The following is a 25,579-nucleotide window of genomic DNA, read 5'->3' on the forward strand; positions in this document are numbered from 1 at the left end:
AAAAAAGCAAAACGTTAGGGGGTTCACAACTGGAGGGGAAATTACCCATAAATGGAAATCTTTCCCAACAGGCAGTGGCAGGGAATGGCCATAGAGTGTAGCATTTGTATGGTTCTTCAATGTGTTGGTAAAGAGCCAAACAAAACTCGCAGGCTGTGTGGGCCCCCTCAAATCCCATCTCCTGCCTATCTGTACTCTAGTACAGTCATGTTGGCCTATACTCAGCATTAATGTGAAAACCTAATAGCCAAACCTAATTTAAAAAAGGAGTTATGAATCTTTTACAAATTCGGAGGCAGAGTTATGGTGTCTTTAGAAAACATAACTGGAAAATGTGTATTTATTTTGCTGTTTAGAGCTGCAATCATAATATCTCTTTAAGAAATGTATGAATCCAATGTCTCAAAGCCCATCTAGTACAATTGTGTTCAATCGAACGCACTTTTCAGATTCCAAGTGGAAGTTCCACTAGCATGAGCTACAGATGACCTAACACCCCTCCCATAACTGGCCTCCGCTCTGTCATTTGTTAGTTTCGGCTAGTAAGTGGCACTATAAGTGTTGCCTAAAAGCCAACACTATGGGCATTGGAAGTGAAGATAAGAGAAAGATGTGTTGTGACAGCCCGAGGGCCATGTTTGTAAGTGTACCCACCTATTGCCTGCATATGGCATGCTAGTCCCTATAGCCATTCCCACTAAATACATGCTCCTCCCTCCTCAAAACAAGCCTCGCGGCCACCATAGCCATTTACAAGCAGCTGCTGTCACATGCCTAGGTATTAACATTATTTGCCCATTTTTCCCATCTTGTGGCCAGGGTTTACCATTTTGGCACTGTCCGATGAGATGCCTAATGGCAATACAAAAGCCAAAACTGTTGTCTTTGCCAACACATGTTTTGACTTGAAGCTAGGTTGCCCTGGTATTGATTCTGCTCGACAGTTTCCAAGTGTTATCAACTGAATCCAGTTGCTAACATATATAGGTTTCTACTGAACTGCTATGAAAAAGGTTTGTCATGATGTGTGCCCCTCCTTGCACTGGAACACCTTCTCCGTCCCTGTCCGTACATATGCAGATAGAACCATAAGAACCCCACTCTCTCTTCTTCCTCTTCCCTTTTTTTCTCTCTACTCTCTGGCCCTAGACTAATGCCCCCTTTCCCTCGATCACTTTATACACCTTATTTTCCATTTGCATTTCTCTCCTCCCAGCCCCTTTCCTTCGACAACTTTATACACCTCACTTTCTATTTGCAGTTTCTGTCCTCCCAGCCCCTCTTTCCTTCGACCACTTTATACACCTCACTTCCCATTTGCATTTTCTGTCCTCCCAGCCCCTCTTTCCTTCGACCACTTTATACACCCCTCTCTCCATTTGCATTTCTCTCCTGCCAGCCCCGCTTTCCTTCGACCACTTTATTCACCTCACTTTCCATATGGATTTTCTCTCCTCCCAGCCCTTCTTTCCTTCGACCACTTTATTCAGCTCACTTTCCATATGGATTTTCTCTCCTCCCAGCCCCTCTTTCCTTTGACCACTTTATACACCTCACTTTCCATTGCATTTTCTGTCCTCCCAGCCCCTTTAATTCGACCACTTTATACACCTCACTTTCCATTTGCATTTTCTCGCCTTCCAGCGCCTCTTTCCTTCGACCACTTTATTCACCTCACTTTCCATTTGCATTGTCTCTCCCCCAACCCCTCTTTCCTTCGACCACTTTATACACCTCACTTTCCATTTGCATTGTCTCTCCCCCAACCCCTCTTTCCTTCGACCACTTTATACACCTCACTTTCCATTTGCATTGTCTCTCCTCCCAGCCCCTCTTTCCTTTGACCACTTTATACACCTCACTTTCCATTTGCATTGTCTCTCCTCCCAGCCCCACTTTCCTTCGACCACTTTATACACCTCACTTTCCATTTGCATTGTCTCTCCTCCCTGCCGCTCTTTCCTTCGACCACTTTATACACCTCACTTTCCATTTGCATTGTCTCTCCTCCCAGCCCCTCTTTCCTTCGACCACTTTATACACCTCACTTTCTATTTGCATTTTCTGTCCTTCCAGCCCCTCTTTCCTTCGACCACTTTATACACCTCACTTCCCATTTGCATTTTCTGTCCTCCCAGTCCCTCTTTCCTTCGACCACTTTATACACCTCACTTTCCATTTGCATTTTCTGTCCTTCCAGCCGCTCTTTCCTTCGACCACTTTATACACCTCACTTTCCATTTGCATTGTCTCTCCTCCCAGCCCCTCTTTCCTTTGACCACTTTATACACCTCACTTTCCATTTGCATTGTCTCTCCTCCCAGCCCCACTTTCCTTCGACCACTTTATACACCTCACTTTCCATTTGCATTGTCTCTCCTCCCAGCCCCTCTTTCCGTTGACCACTTTGTACACCTCACTTCCCATTTGCATGGTCTCTCCTCCCAACCCATCTTTCCTTCGACCACTTTGTACACCTCACTTTCCATTTGCATTTTCTGTCCTCCCAGCCCCTCTTTCCTTTGACCACTTTATACACCTCACTTTCCATTTGCATTTTCTCTCCTGCCAGCTCCTCTTTCCTTCGACCACTTTATTCACCTCACTTTCCATTTGCATTGTCTCTCCTCCCAACCCCTCTTTCCTTGGACCACTTTATACACCTCACTTCCCATTCGCATTTTCTGTCCTCCCAGCCCCTCTTTCCTTCAACCATTTTATACACCCCTCTCTCCATTTGCATTTCTCTCCTGCCAGCCCCGCTTTCCTTCGACCACTTTATTCACCTCACTTTCCATATGGATTTTCTCTCCTCCCAGCCCCTCTTTCCTTCGACCACTTTATACACCTCACTTCCCATTCGCATTTTCTCTCCTGCCAGCCCCGCTTTCCTTCGACCACTTTATTCACCTCACTTTCCATTTGCATTGTCTCTCCTCCCAACCCCTCTTTCCTTGGACCACTTTATACACCTCACTTTCCATTTGCATTGTCTCTCCTCCCAACCCCTCTTTCCTGGGACCGCTTTATACACCTCACTTCCCATTCGCATTTTCTGTCCTCCCAGCCCCTCTTTCCTTCGACCACTTTATAAACCCCTCTCTTCATTTGCATCGTCTCTCCTCCCAGCCGCTCTTTCCTTCGACCACTTTATTCACCTCACTTTCCATATGGATTTTCTCTCCCCCCAGCCCCTCTTTACTTCGACCACTTTATACACCTCACTTTCCATTTGCATTGTCTCTCCTCCCAACCCCTCTTTCCTGGGACCGCTTTATACACCTCACTTCCCATTCGCATTTTCTGTCCTCCCAGCCCCTCTTTCCTTCGACCACTTTATAAACCCCTCTCTTCATTTGCATCGTCTCTCCTCCCAGCCGCTCTTTCCTTCCACCACTTTATTCACCTCACTTTCCATATGGATTATCTCTCCTCCCAGCCCCTCTTTCCTATGCCTGTACCAAAGCAAACACTCCTGTATTGGTTTCGCTAATTCCTGTTTTTTTCTTTGTAGGTTTCATACCAGCGAACATCTTCACTGATATCATTTACGACTTAACTACCTTGGACCTTGGAGACGATGTCCTTCCTTATGTGTGGAAGCACCTTACCATTACAGATGTGAGTGTTTAACATGTAGTAACCTAAAATAATAATTCGGTTTTCCTTTATGGATTTCTCATACAACGTCTGAATTCTCAAGACGGCTTTCGAAGTTGATTTTGCAAGGTAGGACATATCTCCACTCCTCGGAGTTGGCAATACAGTAGATATGTACTTATGCACTTAATTGGGCAATGAACACATGTTTTGAAACTGCAGGACCGTCTTTTCGCGCTCCATGTGCAGGGGAGGATTTGGGTCGCAACAAGACACAGTTGCGCCAACCAAAATGTGTCCTCACGGAGCGCTGCTCCATGGAACCCCACATTCCCCATGTTGCCTTGTGATGTCAGGTGGATTGGACTGGGGACGGGAGGGAGCCGCGCCATCCAAGAAACAAGGATTGGCAATGCCAATAGTGTGGGCGATCACTGATCTTCTTTGCATGTTGGATTTATAGGAACCTGAGTGCAAGGAGAGTGCAACGTTTTAAAGATGGGTCCATAAGGGGTGCAGAATGAGAAGGGGCGTAGAGCAAGGGAGGGAAGCCATTGATGATGAGCAAGAGGAAAAATGAGCGTGAATGGGTCAGAGTGTAAGAGGTGTGATGAGAGGGCATAGGCAGAGGGGGTAATGTGGGTGGAGGAATAGAGGGGGTGGGGTAAATTGGGTGAGGGAATAAAGGGCGTAGGGTGGGTGGAGGCAGAGAGAGGGGTACGGTGGGTGAGGGAAGAAAGGGCATAGGGTGGGTGGAACCAGAGAGAGGGCTACGGTGCATGATGCGGGTAAAGTGAGAAGAGATAGGGTTTAGTAGGGAAAGAGGGGTAGTACAGGGGCGGTTAGAGAGAACGGCAGGGTCTAGAGGGAGTAGTGGTAGGGTATAAACAGAGCGGTGTAGGGTCGGTAGGGGTAGACAGAGCGGATGGGACAGTGCAGAGAAGGTGAGGGATGAGAGAGTGAGAGTAGGGTGGGTGTGCAGGGGTAGAGAGAGCGGGGTGGGCCTGTATAGAGAGCTGAGGTATGGTAGAGAGACCCGGGGTAGAGTGGGTGGGGTAGACAGAGCGGGGGTAGGGTGGATGGGACAGTGCAGAGAAGGTGTGGGATGAGAGAGTGAGAGTAGGGTGGGTGTGCAGGGCTACAGAGAGCGGGGTGGGCCTGTATAGAGAGCTGGGGTATGGTAGAGAGACCCGGGGTAGAGTGGGTGGGGGTAATTAAACTTTGGATTTCCCGTCTCCTTGGTGTCAATCAAGGTATTGTTTTAGTGCAGCGACACCAGCCTGAGGTGGCGGGGGGTGGGGGGGGGGGTCACTGGAGGTGCACGCTTCTCTGGGATCTTCCACGGACTGGCTGTGCACCAAAGGCACACACAAAAGAAACCCAAAGCTAACACCCTCCCCATGCCTGTTGCCTCGAGTGTAAACGTGCGGTGTTACGCTTTGTAATGCACTGCCCGGCCTCTTTCCAATGAGCGATCTCTCCCAATACTTCACTGGATGGGGATTCGTTCCGAAGACTTCCTGGACTCGTGCCTATCTCCTTAACCACTAGGCCACTAGGCCACCAGGCTATCTGTCCAATCGCTCGCATTTTCTCCCATACATTCAAAGCAGCATTGTATCCTTCACCAGCCAAGAAACATGCAGTCTTGTCCGCCTCTCCCCTTTCCCCGGGGAGGTTTCAAGCTACAGATTCAGGCTTCCCTCACGCTCCCTGTATCACTCGCCAGCCCTGTATGTACAGCGCTGGCTGCTTCTCTTCTGCCCAGGGGTCCACTCTCTGCATGGACCTCTTCCTCCATGCCCCCAAAAAGAGCCAACATCAAAAAAGCTTTCACTGTCACATTGATGCACTTATATTTAAAAAATAAAGATTAAAGACACAGATATGTGACATTTGTTCCACAAAATGTGTGTTTGCATGCTCTCTGCAGTTTTCAGCAGACAGATTATGCAGGCCATATACTGAATGCATCACCTGTCCACTTAATTTTTCGTGTATATAATCTACTTCTATTTTTCTGGGCGTCCCATCATTCACTACACATAGGGTTTGTGCTTTCCTGTTTGCAAGGTTTACAGTAGTCGATTTTACCCAGGCAGACGCACGGCAGAGGAGTTCTGAAGCCGCTTCCAAGACAGCAAGGCCTGCGCTCCTGCTGCTGCGGTTCCTCTTTCTGTTTTGGCAAGGCCCCGCTGACAGCAAATGGTAGGCTGCATGGCAAGCAGAGCCAAGATGCCGGAGGATGTAGGAGTCAGTGACCGCCAGGAGAAAATACGCATTAGGAATGTTTGCACTTCACAAAACCATGTGTGGGCATCGAGAGGCAGGAGCAGGTGGGCGGCATTTAAACCCATTTAACGTATTAAGTGCCAGACCAGTTGCAAGCAAAGTCACTTCATAATGGCCCAAAACAGGCGTAGGGGCTACAGAATCAACACCCGACGCTGTGCCTGCGAGCACAGTAGTGCCCTGCTCCTTCGCTCCCACTTCGGTCGCGCGCAGATCCCCTGTTGTAGGCAGATGCTCTTCAGCTACCAGCTGCAGTCAGAAAAAAACGAATCTCTGGCGATGATACCAACCGGCTTTCAGCTCAGTACATCTCACATCGCATGCTGCTCCCAACAGGGACAGTTTCACAATCTTACAGGAGTGGAAAGTCACACACGCACAGGACATGTCAAAGGCAGAAGAGAGATCAAGTAAGATGAGGACACAAACCCCGAAGCGGTACGAGTACCAGGGTTGGATTTGTCCCTCGGCCTTTCGGCCCGTGGCCAGGCCGAAATCGTCCCTGGGGAGTGGGGGCCGGTTTCTGGCCATGCCTGGGCTGGGTTGAAAGAAAAAGAAAATGAAGAAAAAAATATTTATTTTTTCAAACATTTTTTTTTTTCAAAAAGCCTTTCATCCTTCTTAGGTCGATAAATGGGTACCAACACAGGTTGGGTGATATTGTATGCATATTTGTTATATAAAAAAGAACTTAAGCGTAAGTGCTATACAATAACATATTATCATTTGGTCTTGGACGTCTGCTTGGATTCACAGTAATTTAGTGTACTTAGGAACAATGCTATTTGATGCCACTAACTGTTTTGTCAAGGGGTGAACGGTAGTGTTTCATTGCTTCCCGGGATGTCATTTTGGGGTGGGGGCAGATGACATCACTTCCGGTGATGTCATCAGAGGTCCAGGGTCGTGAGGCTAGGGGTGGGCCACTTTTTTTGAGGCGATGGATGGGCCACTTTTTTTGGGTGACCGGGCCTATTTCTTGTCCCAGTCCGACCCTGACGAGTACCCCTTCTCCGTATCATGTGACTCCCACCATAGCTCAACCAGATCCATCCTTTCCATGACCTGACACAGTGCCGTCCTTGCTTGATGTTTCATAGGACCTGCCTTGCCCTTCCGGTCCAAATTCTGGTCCAAGGCACAGTTAAAATCTCCCCCTCCCAGAGTTATAAACCAGAGCTACAACCCCCTGTCAGTTTCAGCACTGAAGGGAAATAATCCTTGTCCACGTTCGGAGCATAAGAGTTGATGACACACATGTCCTGGCCATCTAGGTGTCCCACCACAGCTATCGCCCTCCCCTCTGTGTTTCCCTAACGTTCGCTCCACCTGTAGGGGGAATGCCCGGGGCCACCCATATCAATACCCCTCTAACGAACATGGACTTTGAGTAGCCATATACTCTCCCCACCCCCATGTAGATTCCATTGTCTTCAGCTCTGTGCCCTGCAGGTGAGTTTCCAGTAGCCGTGCCAGCTGTGCCACCCTCAGCCACTTCCCGCTATTACGCAAGTTTCACACATTCCACATGCCTATCTTAAGGCGGGCTGCACAAGCGCAACAAATTAAGTTTGGTCTGCGTCCCTCTCCTGTACATCCTGGATCCCACATCCTCACTCCAGTTAACTTGTCTATATATCCCCCCTGGTCTGGTAAAATCTTTACCCAACATCTCGTAACCACCCCTCCTACCCCCTCACAGTTCCCCCTTACCCCATGCATCTCCCTTCCCCCAACTTCTGCCCTCCCCTCCACTCTTCCACACCCTACCCCTCCCCTCCAACTCTCAATCTGTACCAACCGAGATGGCCCTGCATCCCACACCTTCCTTCAGGCTTGGTCCAGATTCTCCGCCCACTCCGACCGCTTCACCCAAAGTGCATCTTCTTGCAGTAACCAAAGTAAGTCTCACCAAAGGCTTCAGTAGGCGACAATGTTACCTCTCTTCTTTTTCCACTGCCTCTTTCCGGTCTCCTGTCAGAGTGCAGATGCTACCTGCAGGATGATTAGCCTCGTACCCCTGCGGCACTGCCTTCGGTGTCCTTTGTTCTAGCCACTACCATGCCTCCTGTGGTGAGGTGAAAAAGATGGACCTGTCGTCATCGATCACTTGGAGATTCGCCGGAATGCCAGTCATGTAGAGTAGATTCAACTCTTTTAGCTTGCGTCAGATCAAATCAAATGATCTCCGCTGCTTCCCCACCGCCTGTGTGAAATATGAGAATATTCGTATCTTTGCACCATTGACCTCGAAATGGCCAGCCATGCAGAGCGGCTTGTAGCATTGAATCTCTGTTCCTCAAATTGAAGAGTTTGGCCACCATCGCCCTGGGCTGTCCTCCTGGTGGTGGGGGTCTGCCCGAGGATCTGCGCACCTGTTCCACAGTGAAAAGTTTCGACAGACTCCTTATGCATAGTGTATCTAGGACCAGCATCTCCATGTATAGCTCAGCGCTCAGTTGCTCATCATGCTCTGGCACCCACACCAGACAGATATTGTTTCGGGGGGCCCAACCCTCTCAGTCCTCTGCTTTAGTCTCCAGTGCTCTCGTAGCTCCTATGAAGCCCGAACTTGATTCTTAAGTGTGGACAAATCATCTTCAACCGTGCCCACACGCTGCTCCACCTCTGTCATTCATTCTCTCACTTTCCGCAGATCGGCTTGCACAAGAGATGAATCAATTCCCACCTCCTGTATCTTCCCCTCCAAAGATTTCTTGGATTCCCGAGTCATTGCCATCAAGCCTTCTAATGTGACTTCTCTGTCCGTCTCCATGCCTGCCCTGGTTGTGTCACGCTCTCCCCACACCGCTTTGGTTGACTTCTGTTTGGGGGCAGCATAATGCTCAATCTTTTGCTGGCCCTTTACCATGGTGTCACCCTCCGACCTGTGTAGCCGAGTGTCAGGAGTAGGATTGGTGGCAGGATTTGCTGTGTTGCATATGTCCTGTCCAGGAGTCGCAGTGAGTTCCTTCCCACCGCCCTCACAACAGGAAGGTCAGCCCTCTCCTCCTCTATCACCACTCCGAGCTGTGTCCTACTGGGCAACCTCTTCAAGTGCACCGGGTGTCTCTCACAGGGAAGGTGCGGTGTCAATGCAGGTCCCTGTGCACTGTGGTCACCTGCTTCCATGCTCTCCTCTCCTATCGCAATTCAAATCGTCCTCCTGCACCACCTCGCTGATGGTCAGAGCTCCCTCCTCTGCGCGCAGCCCTCTTCCTTCTCTGGAAGGCTTCCTTCTCTGGTTCGATGTTAAAGCATTGTGCCCTTTTCCACTCCTTGTGCTCTGCTGGTCTGTTATGTTATGTTAAAGGTTCTTATACTGCACAGTGTCATCACCTGCGTGGTCCCTTGGCACTCTTTACGATCTGTAAAGCAAGAGAGGCTAAGGGGGTGTAGGTTAGTAGGAATGAGCAGGATGAAGGAGCAAGAGAGCTGTGATGTGCTGTTGGTAGCTTCAGTTCGGTTTACACCATTCGCTGAGTGAAGGTGTGATTTCCGGTCGGTAGCCATCATGTGCTGTTGTGTGAGGCTATGTGTGGTTTGTGTCACTGTTGTGGTTTAGTAAAGTTTGTGCGATTTGAAGTGCTGTAGAGGTATGATTATGTTTAGTTCAGAGTTTGAGAGGTGTATGCAGAAGGATGAGGTTTTTTGTAGGTTTGGTAAGTGGCGATACACAATCTTTCCCCCACCGCTTCGGCACATATTCCTTCTCATGTTGTACATTGTGGTATGTCACAGTTACCACTCCTGTATTGAGTGCCTAGGTTGAGTCGTCAATGGGGCTATTCAGTGGCGGTACCCTCTCCTCCTCCAGTGTTCAGACCAGGTGTTTCCCACATCTCTTCCCTCCCTAGCATCTCCCGATTTGCATCAGCCATAGCCCTCACAGGGCCCACCCTTAGGTGGAGGCACTATTCCCTGTGGTGTTGTGCTCCTGGTGCCTTGTGGTGTGGTCCATCTGTTCTGAATTTGGGGCGCCCCCCTCTCCCCTTTTTATCTAAGGCCCTCTATCTTTGGCTTCAATTATGTTGGTCCCATCTTTCACTTTCCCGGTTTGACCCTCTAAGGGGCGGGTACACCTGGTACCCTTCAGAAACTTGTCTCCTTCCCTGCACTTCACTCTGGTCTGGCCTACTCACCCTTCTTTTCCGCTGTGTGTTTGATTAATGGGGGGGTGGGTGATGTTCAATGGTTTTCGTCCCGTTCTGAGTTGAAGAGACAGGTTTTTAGATGTTTTCTGAATTTTAGATTGTGCTTCATGGTTTGTATTTCTCTGAGGAGTGTGAGAAACCTGAGGGCGTTCTCACTTATAGACCCCTGGAATTCTTTGTTCAGGTGGCCAGGGCACGGCCATTGCCTTTGGAACCAGACCCTGGGGGCTGGACCAGTGCTGGAGGATCCCCTGGGCAGGGGGTCTTCAGGGACTGCTGGAGGAATGCCCTCGGGAGACACACAGTATTCTGCCGTTTACGACACACCCCTACCCGATACCCACCCTTATAGGTTGTTGTGTGTCTTGTCCCGTTGTCCCCTCCCCAATTCCAACAGGCACCCACATCAAGGGGAGGCGTAGGAGAATAAATATTACACCCTATACTTCACAACAACAAAATTATTCCCCTTCTTCTGACAATATTCTTCTTCCTTTTTCACACACCACTCAAAAAAAACGAAAAAACTCCCACAATCCTATTTCTATACTAAAACACAAAAACAAGATGAAGAATAGGAAAAAGGAGCAAAGAAGATTACCCATAGTAACCAATGTACTAGGGATTCCTATGTGCATTTGCCATTTGGTCCTGATAATGAGGCCAGACAAGGTCAGGCCTCCTTTCACAATCATTGCCACCTGAAACCTGTTGAGCCGTCTAGACAGTATAAAAGACAGAGCACACATGCACACTCTGAGCGAGCTGGGGATGCTGGATGGAGCACAGAGGCCAGGAGGAGAATTTGAGCTTGAGAGACCCTGGAAGGCCTGAAGGGCCAAAGACTGCCTAATTGCTGGACATGTGAGTACAGGGGGAGGCTGCAGTGTGGCGAGGGAGTGCCGACTCCAAGGAGCCAAAACCAGGGGTGGCTGGGGGTTTCCTGGCAGTGCCCATATTAGAGCTCTGCCCCTGGTCAAAGCAGGAGAGCCCAGACCTTTGAGGGGTTGTTGGTAGGACCCTGACCTCAAAATAAATATTCTTTGAACTCTTGCAGCTCTTAAAACGCTGGAATGACGTTTTTGGGGAGCTAGCGAAGCGGGAGTGGAAAAAGGAAAAATGCATTCTGGGACTTGAAGTCCAAAGACATTAAGTAGCTGATTCATGGAATTATTTGCTCCGAAAAACGAGGATTTGTGCGCCATTCTACCCGCAAATCCCTGTTTGACAAATGGGATTTGCGGGCAGAATGGCGCACAAATCCCATTTTTTCGGCACAAATAATTCCATGAATCATCCCCTAAATCTTGCAAAATTAATAAGGGTCCAAGCCTGACTGAGGAAAAGAAAGGAATGCAAACAGCCGGTTAGTTGGCTGGTGTGAAAGACTGGTGTGTGTTAAGCAAAGATTGAAGTTGCAATAGTAGATCGCAGAATTGAAGGCTGCACACATGTGGATGATGCACAGGAAGACAGACATGTGGTGAACTTAGAATAGCCGATAGCTGTGGAACCAGCAATACTGAGTAGTGGAGTACTCCAGTGAAAGCAAGTAGCCCATTCGAAAGTCTCTGTGAAAGGGGAAATGTTTTTGTCGATAAAGTGAATGAACTATAAAAGTGAAGTGATAACTTTTGCGCTTCTGACATTGAACTACCTAGACCAAGAAGCACTTGGGCAAATAACAAGAGTGTGCGCTGGAGGGAAAGTCGAAGTGGTCCGCGGGAGGTCTGTATTAAAAGCCACGCACATTTGAAAGTTTTAGACATCTGGGAAACGGTACGAGCTCGACTGAGGGAGAACGGTAGTGTAATAAATTAGGGGAAGGGCCCACCTACAAGATGTGAATTAAGCTTGGGGAACAGAGCCCTTTTAAGTGTTTTTGTTAAACGTTTGCTTTGAAAGGTCCTACCACGATCGAGGGAGACCAGCGTGAACTTTTTGTTGAGCTGTGTTTTGAAAGCTGGAAAAAGAGACTTTAACGTGGAAGGCCAGGCGGAACTCGATCCACTTGTTGAACTGCCTTTGTTTTGAGAGCGTGAGCCAGAATGATCCTGTCAGTGGGGACCGCCTTGCCCCATGCTGTCCAGCGTGGGGAGAAGAGCTGACTCGGCCATCTTGATCCATTATTTTTCGGACACTTCTTCCTTTACATACACCTTTTCCCATGCACTCATTTATTGTAATAGTATAAGGGCAGTCATTAGGTTTTGTTAGTATAGGCCATTTTGATTTGACTGACATAACTAGGACTGTTTTATTTATTAATTGATGGTCGAGCGTGCTCCCATCTTTAGAGATAGGGCCAGACACAGGGGTTTATCCAATCCTTTTGCTGAATAAACACCCTTGAACAGTATATCTCTTTTGTCTGTCTTCACTTGTGATACCATGCCTCCCTTACAAGGGGAGTTGCAAAGTTTAATGGCTAGGCAAGAGAATGCTGATCCAACAAGTTCTTTGCTTGTGTATGCTTTAGGTTCTAGTCTGATGCCATTGCTGGATTGGAGTTTTCTAGTTGGCTGGTAGATTGTGATTTTCTTTTGTATGAATTCCGCTCCTAGGCCATGGATTGCTTTGTGTATTATGCACATCGTTTTGAAAGCGATTCATTTTTTGACTGGCAGCCAATGTAGCATCTTTAGTGCTGGGGTGATGTGGTCCCTACGTGAGAGTGTGAGGAGAAGTCTGGCCGATGCGTTCTGTATTCGTTGCAGTTTCTTCAGTCAATAATCCGGCATTCCGAGGTGTAGGCTGTTGGCGTAGTCTATCCTGGACATGATGAGGGAGATGATGGGCAGTGTTTTGTGCGTGAAGGAGAGGAATGGTAGAAACGCTTTGATCATGTGTAGATGGAAGATACATTTCTTGATTATCGCGTTTACTTGCGGTTCTATGGTTACAGCTTGCCAGGGTTGATTTTTAGTTGATTGGTGTTTATCCATTGGTAGAGTTCTTTGCAACAATCTATTAGTATTGTGTTCTCTTCTTGTTCATCGTAGATTTTGTAGATGATTTGGATGCCATCTTTGTAGTTGTAGCAAGTGAAGCTATATCTTTTGATGAGGTTGATTAGTGGAGTCATTTAGATGTTGAAGAGGAGTGGGGATAGCAAGGATCCTTGTGGTATGCCAAAGGTGGTGTCCCGCATTGCTGATTTAAATGGTTTTATCCATACTATTTCTATTCTTTCAGACAGAAAAGATTTAATCCAGATCAGCGCTGTGTCAGTGATCCCTATTTCGTCGAGTCTTTTGATGAAGGTGTTGTGGCTGACTGTGTCGAATGCTGCGGAGAGGTCGAGTAGTATCAGTGCCGAGTTTGTATTAAGGTTGTGCTATATAGAGAGAAGTGCCGTTTCCGTCCCTCTTATGGGTCTGAATTTGACTTGTGTCTGGTCCAATAGTTGGTGCTTTTCTACATGCTCCAGATTTTGGTCGTAGACATAGGTCTCTAATAGTTTTGCTGGATAGAGAATGATTGAGATCGGTCTGTAGTTTACGGTCTTCACATCACCCATTGTGTCATTAAGGAGTGGTTTGATGTACGCGGATTTGAATGCTTGCAGTACCCTCCTCATTGAGAGTGATTTGTTGAAGAGTTTTAGGTAGCATTCTGATGGTGTGCCTTGTGTAAGGATGGATTTATAGATGTCAGGTGGGCAGGGGTCCATTGAGGAGCCTGCCTTGTTGCTTTTTTTCACCAGGTTGAGGAGTTTTTCTCTTGACATTTGGGGGAAGCTTTTCAGGCTGTTCTATGGGCCTGGGATGGGTGGATGTGGTGCACAGTCTGGTCGATTGGTCTACTTTGTATGATCCGGTGTATGACGGTGATTTTATTCTTAAAATGATCTGCAAGATCATTGCATCATTTTTTCGAAGGTACTGGTGTGTTTTTGCATCCAGGGGGATTTCTCATCTCGTTTATGATGTTGAATAGTTCTTTCTGAGCGTCAGTGTCTTTTGTGATCCGGTTGTCGTAGTATTTATTTTTGGCTTTAAGTGTTTCCTTTTTGTATGCTGAGATTTGTTTTAGATAAATTATTCTTTTGGCTTGGTCGTAGTCTTTTCTCCACTTCTTCTAGTTTCCGTTTTGTTTTTTTTTCATTGTATTGAGGTGGGGCGTAAACCATCTTGCCAATACTTTCTTTCGTGATGGGATGAGGGTTTTTCCTGGGGGTAGAAACTGTCAATTGTTTCGGCGATCCAGTTCTGGATTAGGTCTGCTTTTTCATCTAAGTCATTTGCGTCCAAGGTTGCGCTAAACGGTTTTGAGGATTGTAGTTGTTCTTCTAAGTTACTGTTTTTGTTTCTTTTCCAGATTGGGGGTACTTTTGGGGCTGTTTGGATGCTTTAGATGGTAGTTGGATCACAAACGGTATAATGAGGTGGTAGCTCCATAGTATTTGTATTGGTGGCACAGTTGAGATATTTATTTTGTTGTCGAAGGTTGTGTCGAGAGTGTGTCAAGTGTGAGAAACCTGACGTGTCTCCCTGACTAGTCCCCGGGGATCTGTCTTCCAGGTGGCCAGGACATTGCCATCGCTATTGAATCCAGTTTCTGGGAGTGGACCAGTGAGGGAGGATCACCTGGATAGGAGGTCCTTAGGCAGTGAGACACCGACAGGTAAGAAGCGGTGTCCCCCTTCTTTCAACACCTTTTCCCCTTCCTACCACATAGGTAATTCTAAAACACTGCCCCCTCCTTTTCTGACACAAACACTTTCAAAAAACACAAAAGACAACAGCCTAACACCAGTCGTCCCAATACAAGGGTCGGGCAATTGACCAAAACCACACACACCTAACGGCCATTTCCCTTCCCCACAGGGATAAAAGGTGGAGCACAATACGAGCAAGGCAGACCGCACAATGGGAGAGCTAACTCAGCACAGCAGTTCAAGAGGAGGAGAAAGACGGTGCATACCGAGAGGGTGACAAGGAGAGAAGTGACCTTGCCCTTTCCGACCAAAGCCCATGAAACCTCTGCAGAAGGAATCATAAGACTGCGAACAATAGCCAACATGTTTTGCAGCAGATGTCAACGGTACATGAGAACCTCCTCCGCTGATTACCAAGCTGGGGAGAGATGCGTGTCTCTGTGGTACAAACCTTGACTCTTAAAGAGAAAGAAAGCCAAGCGGTTAATCACAGCCGGTGAGTCGAGGGGAGAGTTGATAAGAAAGAGAATTGTGTTGAGTTGAACGAAAAATAGCCAATGGCTAATTTTAACTTTGAAAGGTTTAAAGAAACTATTGTGAAAGAAAGGGGGAAAACCAGCAGCAGAGGAGTCCAGCGCTGGTGATTACCCTATTGTTGAAACGACAATAACCAGAAGGCCTTGGAAAAATGCAAAAAGGCAGTCAAAGTGGGCATCTAGGGGTCTTGCAAAATCCTCTTTACAGTCGAAAGTCTTTGACCGACAGATGATTGTGAAGCGAAGGGAAATGAATCCCGCTTGGGGAAATTGGCAAATGAACAGTGTGTTACAAACGTTGGCAAGAGTGAACCTGGCGGAGGGATGCTGACAAAAAGTGCCGGAGCCGGAAGTCCCTATGAATAGTGTGTTGACTGTAGTGAACCCGATCGGGGGATGTCCACTGTGAATTGTTTGAAAAGACATTAAGACTCATGAAAGTAAGAAAAACCATAGTGAACCCAAAGGGGTTCGAGCCCAAAGGGGAGGATCCAGGAGTGGAAAGTCATCACCCAAAGTTCATTGAGAAAGGAACTGTTTTGTTGATTTATTGAATGCGTTTAGTGAGGGGTCTGCACCCGGAAGAGGGGGACCCAGGGGTGAAGTCATCACCCAAAGTATATGTGGAACAGAACTTTGTGTTTTTTTGTTAAAACCATCAGGCCCTCGACGGCAAGAGACTTTTGTTAAGACACTTAACCAGCGAAGAACCTGATAGCTGGTACGGAACTGTTGGCTTGTGCTGGGAAAGCACGAGCGTGTTCTGTGCTCCAAAGTCCCACCTTGTCATGTGCTGAAAACGTGGGAAAGGGAGACCTCAAGTACCGCATCGTAACTTATTATTTGTGAAACACTTCTTTCTTTCTTGAGAACATTTTCCCACACTTCCTTTGGTATTTAGAGTAAGGATTGGCAATAGGTTGTTCTTAAAATAGGCCCTTTTATTTTGACACAACGCCACTAGGACTGCCTTAGCTTTCATTTGATGGTCGAAGCTTGCTCCCATCTTAGATTTAGGTTTAGGTTAGGCCTTTTTCCACCCTGCGTTTACAGTTTAATGAACACCCTTGAACTGTGATCACTTGGGTCTGTCTTTACTGTCGCCACCATGAGTTCCTTACACCAGCCACGTGTGTTGCTCATTGTCTTGAGCTGCTTAATTAGTGAGTTCTGCAAGTTTGCCTTCTCTTCTTTAAGCCATATATTGAAGTCTGCGAGGATTATTAGTTGATCATGTTTGATGGCCAGGTCCGCAATGGCTTCTATGGAGGTGTCTACGAAGGTAGTGTCATAGGTTGGCAGTCTGTAGATGAGTATGAATATGAGGTGTTGTCTGTGGGCCCGAAGTCAGGTGAAGGATGAGGGATTTGCCGTTCCAGATGTTCAATGGGCCATCTGTTTTTATTTTCTGGTGTTCTTTGTAGGCTTCTGCAAGTCCTGCTCCTCTTTTTCCTTTTCTGTTTATTAGTGTGCATTTGAAGTTGTCGGGTAGGCAGCTGTGGAGTGTAACTTTGTAGTTGTCTAGTCAGATTTCTGTGACGAATAGGATGTCAATTCCACCGTCGTAGTGTAAATCCTAGATCTCGTGTGCGGATATTGATCTTGCATGGATTAAATTGCAGTGTATTGTTTTCTTTGTAGTGCCTTCTTTTGTTTTTTTTTTTGTGTGGTCTTGTTGGTGAGTTTCCTCATTATTTTCGGATGTCGGGTGTGTTCTGTGGGTTCTGTTTTGTTGTTGAGTAGATCGGCTAAGTTTCATATTAGGCCCATGACTACTTCTGACTCCTCTTCTGGATCTTGTTGCCATTGCTGTAGGTCCCGTTGGGCTTTGGTGATGTATGTAGTTAGTTTGTTGTCTGCCATCTTTCTCCTTCTGCCTGTTTCTGCCCTTTTCCTGTGTGGTCCTGCGGTCTTGCTTTTGTATCTAGCATCTATGGTGGTCATAAATTGGTTTAGACAGTGGTCCGTCGCCAGGTATGGTGTTGGATATAATGATTTTTGTCGTTTTACAGTTTGTTTCGATTTCCTGTCACACTTATAGGTGTTTGCTCCATTGCTGGGTTGGTATTTGTTGGGGTGGTGTAATGGTGTGGTCCTATTTCGTTTATCCTTTCTGCTAGTTTTCTTTCACATCGTCCTGTTCTGTGGAAAAGCATATTCTGTTCTCTTTAGGTCTTCTAGTTTTTGGATTTTGTGTTAATTGTGTTTGAGTCGCAGGGGTCCTTGCCCACCATCAACACTTTTCTGAGTTTTATTTTTTATTTTTAATTTTTTTTGCATTTAATCAGTAAAAGATTTTTACAAAAGGTTTTTGTCTTTTTCTATTAGCTGTTTCTGATAATCATACTTTGGGCATACTTAAGACACCGCTTTCACTTTCTTTCATTTAAGTTCATTTAGTGTTCAGTAGCCCCAGTGTTTTCTTCCGACTAGGCATTGTCCATTTGAAGAGAAGGGGTTGCCAGGTTAGCGCGTTTCAGGGCAATATCTAGTAGTTTAGCTGCAGCCCTCGCCCATCGAGCTGAGTCTCCCGCAATAAGCCAATACCAACCCGACTCCTCGTTTAGAACCGACGGATAGGATAATAGCAGTGTTAAGTATGCCTCTCGTTCGGTAGCCATTGCTGGGCAAGATGTCAAGAGATGCCTCACCGTTTCGACCTGGTCAGTGTTCTCGCACAAACGACATGATGCTGTAGCAGATTCCAATCTAATGGCCAGAATTTCTCTTTTATGTAGAATATTTAGCCGGGCTCTCATAAAAGTTCTTCTCAGGTTTTTATCAGGAATTTTTTTGTAGTATTTCAATGGAATATTTGGTTTGTTCTGACCTGGCGGAAGATCTTTTAGTAGCTTGTATGAAAGAATTTTGTCATTTGTCAGTATCCAATCTTGCTGCAACAGTTTTTTCACTCTCCCAGGGTTTGAGACCAGCAGATCTTCCGAGCAGGTTATTTCTTCCAATTTTTCTTTCCGTTTCTTGACCCAGTTAGTTAAGGGTTTACACCCTCCTTTCTGGATTTCTTCTGCTACCACTTGAAAAATGGGGAGGCTGTGTGGCATAAGGATTTTTCTGAACAGTTGCAGCGCCCCCTGCTCCACTGTAGAGAGGAGCGACACAAGACCAAGATCCCTTCGAATCGCCACCATTGGGGCTGACTTTGGTAGGCCAAGCACCGACTTCCACACGAAACCTTCCAATTTATGCCATATTTCTTCTGGAAGAGTTAGATTTGCACTCATTCCGTAGGTCAATGCGGGAACTATCTTGGCCTTGTAAAAATGAAGAGCCGGTGTACAGGAAAACTTCCCAAATTTTTTGTCAACAGCTTTTAGTTGAGCTGTCAGATTTCTAGCTTTGTCCCACAGGGCTTGCGTGGTGGAATTGTCGTTCGGGGAGTTATCTATCCACACCCCGAGGTATTCCAATTGGTTGTTTTCCAGGAGCCAGGCCGATGTAACTTTGGGGTTATGTGATGCTTTAGTGAAGAGTAGAATTTTTGTTTTCTGAGTATTAATTTCAAGGTTATTTTCTTTCATGTACATAGCAAGGTTTGATAGTTGTCGTTGCAGACCAATTTTTGTCTGGTCCATCAGGATCAGGTAGTCAGCGTACCATAACCTGGAAACCTTTGACAGTCCCACTCTTGGCAGAAATGAACGGATTTTATCTTCAGTGTACTGAAAATCGCCTATATGGGCAATAAACAGTGCTGGTGCCCAGAAGGCAACGCTGCTTCACTCCGCGATCTGTTGAGATTTTATCCGGCAGGAGGCCTTGCTGGCTCAGGCGAACACGCAGGGATGTGTGGGTGTGCAGTGCCATGATTGGATCTAATAGAGGGGGCAGACATTCCAAGGTTCTGAGTTTTTCCCAGAGTTTCTCGTGGTCCACCATGTCGAAGGCCTTGGATAAATCGACCAATGCTAGGTGGGTTTTTGGGGCGCCAGATTTTACCCTTGATTTAATGATGTTTAGTATTAGTAAATTTATTGCTGTCCCAGCGCCTTTTATGAAACCCGTCTGGAAGATGTCAGCTGCGGGTGAGGCTCTTGCCCACTTCTGGAAGTGAGTGAGTAGCATGGTCGCAAAGGTTTTCCCCAAGATATCCAGCAGTGCTATTGGCCTATAGTTTGACGGGTTTTCCCTGGACCCTTGTTTGAAAATTGGAATCAGTATAGCTTCTGTCCAGGACGTCGGAATCTGTCTGGCTTAGTGTCTAAAGATTTCCCCAATAGCAGCGGCCCATTCTTCTGGGTGCTTTTTGATGTCGATATTAGTTAGCCCGTCGGGTCCTGGGGCTCTTGAGGTTTTCAAATGAGATATTATTCTTAAGATCTCGTCCACATCTGTTAGCGATATCCAACTGTTGTTGAAATTCTGGACTTTTTTAAGTACAGACAGCTGGGGACGTTGAAAGTGTCCCAAAAAAGGACACCCAGTTTTGTTCTGAGACCGCGTTTGCAATCGGGGTGGCCTTTGCCCCGCTAGTAGTTTTTAGTAAGTTCCAGAAGTCTCCTGTATTTTTTGAGGTGAGGGACAGCTGCATGGCTTCCCGTCGTGTTGGTATAGGCTCGCCGCATGATGTTTTATCCATGATTTATATTGAGCTGCTTCTTTATGGTATTCCAACCATGCCTTAGCTGTTTGGTGCCTAATTGCGACATTTTTTAGGTTTCTTAATTTCCGTCTGTTCGTCACCACGAATCGATCGTAGATGTGGTTATGTGCTGGTTTCTTACCCTTTGTTCCTGCAAAGGGCACCCTGTGTGGAACCAATAGTGGAGTGTAGTCAGGTCTTGCGGTGACTAGACTATTAGTTGTGGGCTCGAGGTCCATACTCAGCTTGTCCTTTATGGCTCTGATGTTTTCGGCCGTAAGGCACAGTCGTGACTGCTGCTTATTTGAATCCAGTTTCAAAGTGTATGATGGTCTTTCTGGTGTTTGGGCTCTCCATGTTAGTTGTAGCAAATTGTGATCACTTTCTTGCGTTTTCACCACTTTGAAGGACGAAATCCATGGGATCCGGCCTTTGGTTATAAAAAATATAGTCCAACGTGGCTGAAGATGCGTCTCTTTCCCAGGTTGGAATCTGGGGGACAGAGTCTTTTATTGTGGTTGCGTTGAAAAGGTTTCTTGATTTCATCAAGTTGGACCAAGCCAATCCTCTTTTTTCTGCCAAGGAGCCATTCGGTTCTGATTTTTCAGTTGTGTGTTTTCATTTTGCGTTTAGATCACCGCAGACTATGATTTTGTCAGTATCAAAATATACATTGATGGTGTCGATGACCTCTGCCACATCGTTGCAAATTATTTTTATTGGTGATCTCTCCGGGTTCCAATAGAGGTTTAATATCGCAAGGTCCGAAGTAAGCCATAAATCCTGCAAGGAGTCATATTGCTTCCATGTGTTGAGGGTGCCAAGCAAGCCGTAGGCTTCAGTGATTTTAGATTTAGGCGTGATCCCAGATCCTGTGCGAATAGCCGTTAGGAGGCCTAACGATGGTCTCCCCATCAGGGATCTGCTGGCTGGACGGAGGTTGATTGTAAATCCATCCAGTGACAGTTGGTCACTTAGCCACGTTTCTTGTAAACATAGGATGTCAAAACTTCCCAGGTTTGTGTCACTTGTGCGGGTCAGGTGATTAAAACCTCTGGTGTTCCACGATGCCATGACCAGGTCTTTTTTTGACGATTTAGGGGCTAGTTTCGATTTGGTTGTTGGGTGGTTTTGAATGTTTCGTGTTAGCTGCTATTTCTGATGGGATCGTCCAAACATATCAGCCAGCCAGTTCCATGGTCCTTTTGAGACTTTGGTCTTCTGCTGAGGGGTTTGGTTTATTAAGTATGCATCCCGCTTGTTCGTGGAGTGGGATCTGTCTGAAGGACTCCGCGCAGTTGTATTGTGGTTGCGCTTGTAAAGGGCCTTACCGTTTCTTTCCCTGTGAGGCGGAGATTCAGTCGTTTCGTCATCACTTCTCCAGTCAGAGAGTTCATGGCGGTTTGTCGGACGGCGATGTCTGATAGTCCTACTCCTCGGTTGGGCTTGCCGGCGGTTTTTGCTATAAAGTGCTTTGGTTCTTGTGATGTAATGTACCCTGGCAGGAAGAGCTTGCGACCTTACTTCGATTTCAGGCTGATTACTTGTTGGTTTGGATACTAGAAAAAAATTGAATCCAAGTTTTTGAAGATCTTTGACAACTTCTGAAGGTATTTCTGCAAGAACTTCAGTTCTTATGTGGATAAAGGCTTTGGCTCTGTGATCTCGATGATAAGGTTCAACTAGCTTGACATCGTTTGTCGTCAGATGCTGTAACATTTTGATTTTTGTTAGTGTTTTAAGAATCATTCTTCTGTTCAAGACCATGAAGCTTTCTTTAGATGACACTTGTTCTAGTTTAAAGATTGTCGTTCCAACAAGCTTTTCGTCAAGTTTCTTGGATCCTTTGGGGGGCCTATCGTTAACTGTATACTTCGAAGTCTTGTGGTCATCCTCATGGCGGTCTTTTATATTTATTTCCGGGGACCGGGGCCTATTCTTGCATTCCTCTCCGAGGGTCTTGGTGGCTTCCATTCGGTCTTTGGCAGCCTCAGGTAGATGATGCCTCGATTTAGATGCTACTTTACCATTTCCTGCTCCTTCACAACCATTTAATGAAATGGGTGTGTTGGTAGCTGCTCGTGTAGATTTGCCTTCTAGTTGAGGAGATATGACAATGACTTGAGGAGTTCATTAGGTCGCTGTTGTCTTGAAATTCTTCAATTGTTTTTGGAGATGAGGGCCCAGGCCGAAGCTCTGAATTAGGAGGTGGGGTGAATTGTGGGCACTTGGTCGCCCTACCTTGTGCCTCTTCTTGTTTCTTTCCTTTTATTCCACCACTTAGGATCAGTAGAGGGTGTGGTACCTTAAGATCGGATCTCTTTGCTCCGGATATCAGGGTCTGGGTTGGTTGTTGGATTAAGGTTTTGCTTGGTTTGATTTTCTGAGCCTGCCGGTCTGTTTGCTCTTTCAAAATCCTAGGATCACGTGTAGGGGCCGAGTTCCGCGATGACGTGGCACAGAAGATGGGAGCCAGTTCTGTGGGGGGGTTCCTTCAGTAGTCTGGGACCCAATAGAGGTTCGAGCGGGCGGAACTTTCGCAATGTGATCTTTTTCCAAGATCTGGGCCTCCAGTTTGGCAATTGTAGTCTCCATTGTTGTCTGTAGTAACGTAGTTTTGGTGTCCAGAGCTGTTATGAAACTTTCAATAAAGGACACTTTGGACATCATTTGGGATGAGGTGAAAGTGTTCTCTTTCAGGGTTTTGTGAATTGACTCATAGAGTTTGGCAAAGGGATTCAGAGCAATTGTGAATGATGGCATTATGTGTAGCAAATCTATTTTTTTTGCTTGGAGATTCCTTCTGCGCCGATGATGATGATATTTCGCTACGTCTTCGACTAGCGATCAGTGTGTGAAAGCCTTTATCTCCGGTGTAGTCCTGAGCTCTAGCCATACCCGTTCTGTCAGCCGACAATAGGCCGTTTTGTACATCACTTGTGTCCTCCATGTAGCTGCCTTTGGAGTGGCGCGAGGGATCTTGTATGTGGACTTTAGTCCTTCTGTGTCGGTCTTCTGTTGGGGCCTCTGCAGGTTTGGTAGGGCTCCGATCGCCTGGAGTTGTATTTAGTGGTGGAGGGCAGACTACCCCCTGTATCTGTGGAGGAAGAGGTGTTTGCTTTGTTATGCACGACAGAGTGCTCCCTGTGATTCTTTGGTGGTTTGCGGAGGCCAGCAGATGGAAGAGCGTCTCAGCACAGGGGCCCAAAACTGGCGAGTTTACCAGTTTTTCAGCGGACGGTTCCGCTGTGGCTGATTCCTTTGTCTTTTGGTCCTGTCCTGGGGAAGCTTGCGAAGTGTCCTTTATCGCCTCCAGGATCTCGGCGTCAGAGATCTCCGAGTCCTGGTCTAGTTTCCTTTTATGTTGATTCAGAAAATATTCTTTGAGAGAAGACGATGGCGAGGAAGATGAAAAACTCTTTAGACTGCCTTGACCTTGGCTTTTCGAGCCCAGTTTTCTTTGTTTTTTCGTGTAGGATTTGTTAGGGGTTGGTTTCGTTTTCGTCAGACTTTTTGAATTTTGGTTTTTAATGGTGGGATCGGCGGGCACCTTTTCTGGAACCTTTGTGGGGGGCATTTCCCCATTGGGGATTATGGCCTTTCGTGCAGCCTCATTGCCCAGGACTTCGATTGCCTCGGTCCTGGACTGTACAGGGATGGTAGTCAAATTCAAAGGCCTGTTTTTTATTATCAGAGGAGCTTCGGGCGCCTCCTCGTCGGAACTCCTCGGGACAAGAGTTATAGATAAGTCCTCTTGATCTGAAATCCAGGAGTCACTCGACGCGATTCTGATGGGACGGTTGGGTGGGAGAAAGAGCGTTTGGCTTCCACTGCTGGGATTGAAACTTCTGTGGATCTGTACAGTCGTTTGGGCTTGAGTTCTTGGGGGGGCCTGAGCCTGGCTGCCACCTGTTTTCAGTTTCTTTATGGCCATCTCGTTGTCCTCAGTTAAGGGGTTTTGTGATAGGTATATTGGTTCTTCTTCCGATGTAAGAGACACGTTACCCGGCCCCCACCGTTCAGGGTCCTGCCTAGGCCGTCCTCCGACAGCTTCAGGCAAGAGCCCACACGTTGCTACGGTAGAAGAGGCCTGGAGATCTGTTTCCTCGATCGCTGGCGCTGGATCCTTGTTTGCCACTTATGGTACGTCTTCTGCCAGTTCACCATCATCACCAGACTGCCTTTGGGCTCCCAAGGGCGGGGAACGCACCTGGGCCGATGTGTCCCCACCATTGCCCGATTTTTTTTGGCTGCTGCGTCGGTTCCGTCAGCTAGCTGGATGGGAGATGATGAGGCTGATGTGGAGGTTTGCCGGCATTTTGTCGATAGTTTTTGGTTTACAGCAGATTTAGGGGCCGAGGTGTTCCTAGGTGGGTCTGTCACCGAGACTGCCACATGTGGGCTCCCCCCCAAGTCGTCGACATGAGTGTTCGAAAATACAGCCGACGAGGAGCATTCACCCCCAGGTTCATTTGACAAAGTGTCACTTCGGAGCCACCCTTCTCAATGGGTGGATCCGATGGAGAAGGCGGCGCCATCTTTATCTGTACAACTCAGTCTCGTGGTGCGAGGAACAGAAAGGAACACCTGGGCCACAGTACTGGAGAACCGGATAAGGGTAAAAATCAAAGTAAGAGGATCCAGGTAGGAGATAGAGGGTGGGAAAAGGAGCAGCAAGAAATGTGTTTCTCTAGCCCTGAGAACATTGTTTTTTCAGGGTTTTTCCGGGTGTTCTCAAGTCTGTACACAGTGTTAGTGGGGAGTGTAGACAAAGTTAGTCAGTTCATGGAGCGTAGCGACCGCTTACCGCGTCTCCCGACTCCGGACACCAGACACACTGCTCGCACAACGCGCAGCGGTCCACGCATGCGCGGTGCTTATGAAGCTGGAAGCAGAGATTTTCAGTTGCAGTAGAAAGAGGACTCTCCTCACACAGGTATCCTCACAAAACGAGCAGCAAAAGCACAGCGGCCTGTCCACCAGTCTTTCCACCAGACACACTGCTCGCACACCGCGAGCACTGAGTTTTTGTTGTGCTTGTTTTGGTCTTTTTATGTGTTTCATTTTAGGGTCCCCTTATCAGTCGCTGTTTTTTTTGGGGGGGGCAGGGTCAAGAAGGTGTGTCTGGTTTCTGAGGGCTTGCAGCTTGGGTTGAGGTTTAAAATGTAGCAGAGGTGGCAGGTGGATCCTGAGTGCGCAGTTTGGTGGCATTTGACTTTTCTGGTAGCAAACCCTTAGAGACCCCTAGATTCGAGGCACAGTGGAGATGGTGGGCACCTAAAGAATTGGGGCCCCTTAATAGTGGGAGACCTAGTTCTGGAGGACTTTGACTCAGAGCACAGCTGTAGTGCTAGAGAGATGGTGGAGGTGTGCTCAGAAGTGGTGGTTGGGCACCCGGAACTAGATACAATGTTAGAGATAAGGCATCTTGAATTGGGGAGACAGTGATTGGGGCAGATCCTCAGAAGTGGACCCAAGCAGCTAGGGGCGGAACACCTAAGATTGAAACACGGGTAGTATGGAGACCCCTCAAACTGGCAGTCAGTGCTTGAGGGGGAAAAACACCCAACTTTGAGATGCAACAGTAGGTAAATGCCACACACCTAGATTTCAGATACCCGGACAAGGGGTAACAAACCCAAATTGCAGAGACGACAAGTAATGAAAACACCTAGATTTGAGACACCTGGATAGAGGGGAAAAGCGCCCAAATTACAGATTCAACTATTAATGAAAA

At 47.2% G+C, this 25,579-nt stretch overlaps 1 protein-coding gene across 3 annotated transcripts in view; it reads left to right on the forward strand.

Moving 5' to 3' along the window:
- SPEF2 (sperm flagellar 2) overlaps nucleotides 1-25,579 on the forward strand; it is a 1,748,369-nt gene that overhangs the window by 1,435,861 nt on the left and 286,929 nt on the right. For all 3 annotated transcript variants that reach the window (XM_069627121.1, XM_069627123.1, XM_069627122.1), the window contains exon 29: nucleotides 3,515-3,621. In XM_069627121.1, coding sequence (XP_069483222.1) covers nucleotides 3,515-3,621 — 107 coding nt within the window. The remainder of the gene's footprint in view (nucleotides 1-3,514; nucleotides 3,622-25,579) is intronic.

Source organism: Ambystoma mexicanum, chromosome 6p, assembly GCF_040938575.1.
Source record: "Ambystoma mexicanum isolate Mex_15411 chromosome 6p, UKY_AmexF1_1, whole genome shotgun sequence".
NCBI lineage: Eukaryota > Metazoa > Chordata > Amphibia > Caudata > Ambystomatidae > Ambystoma > Ambystoma mexicanum.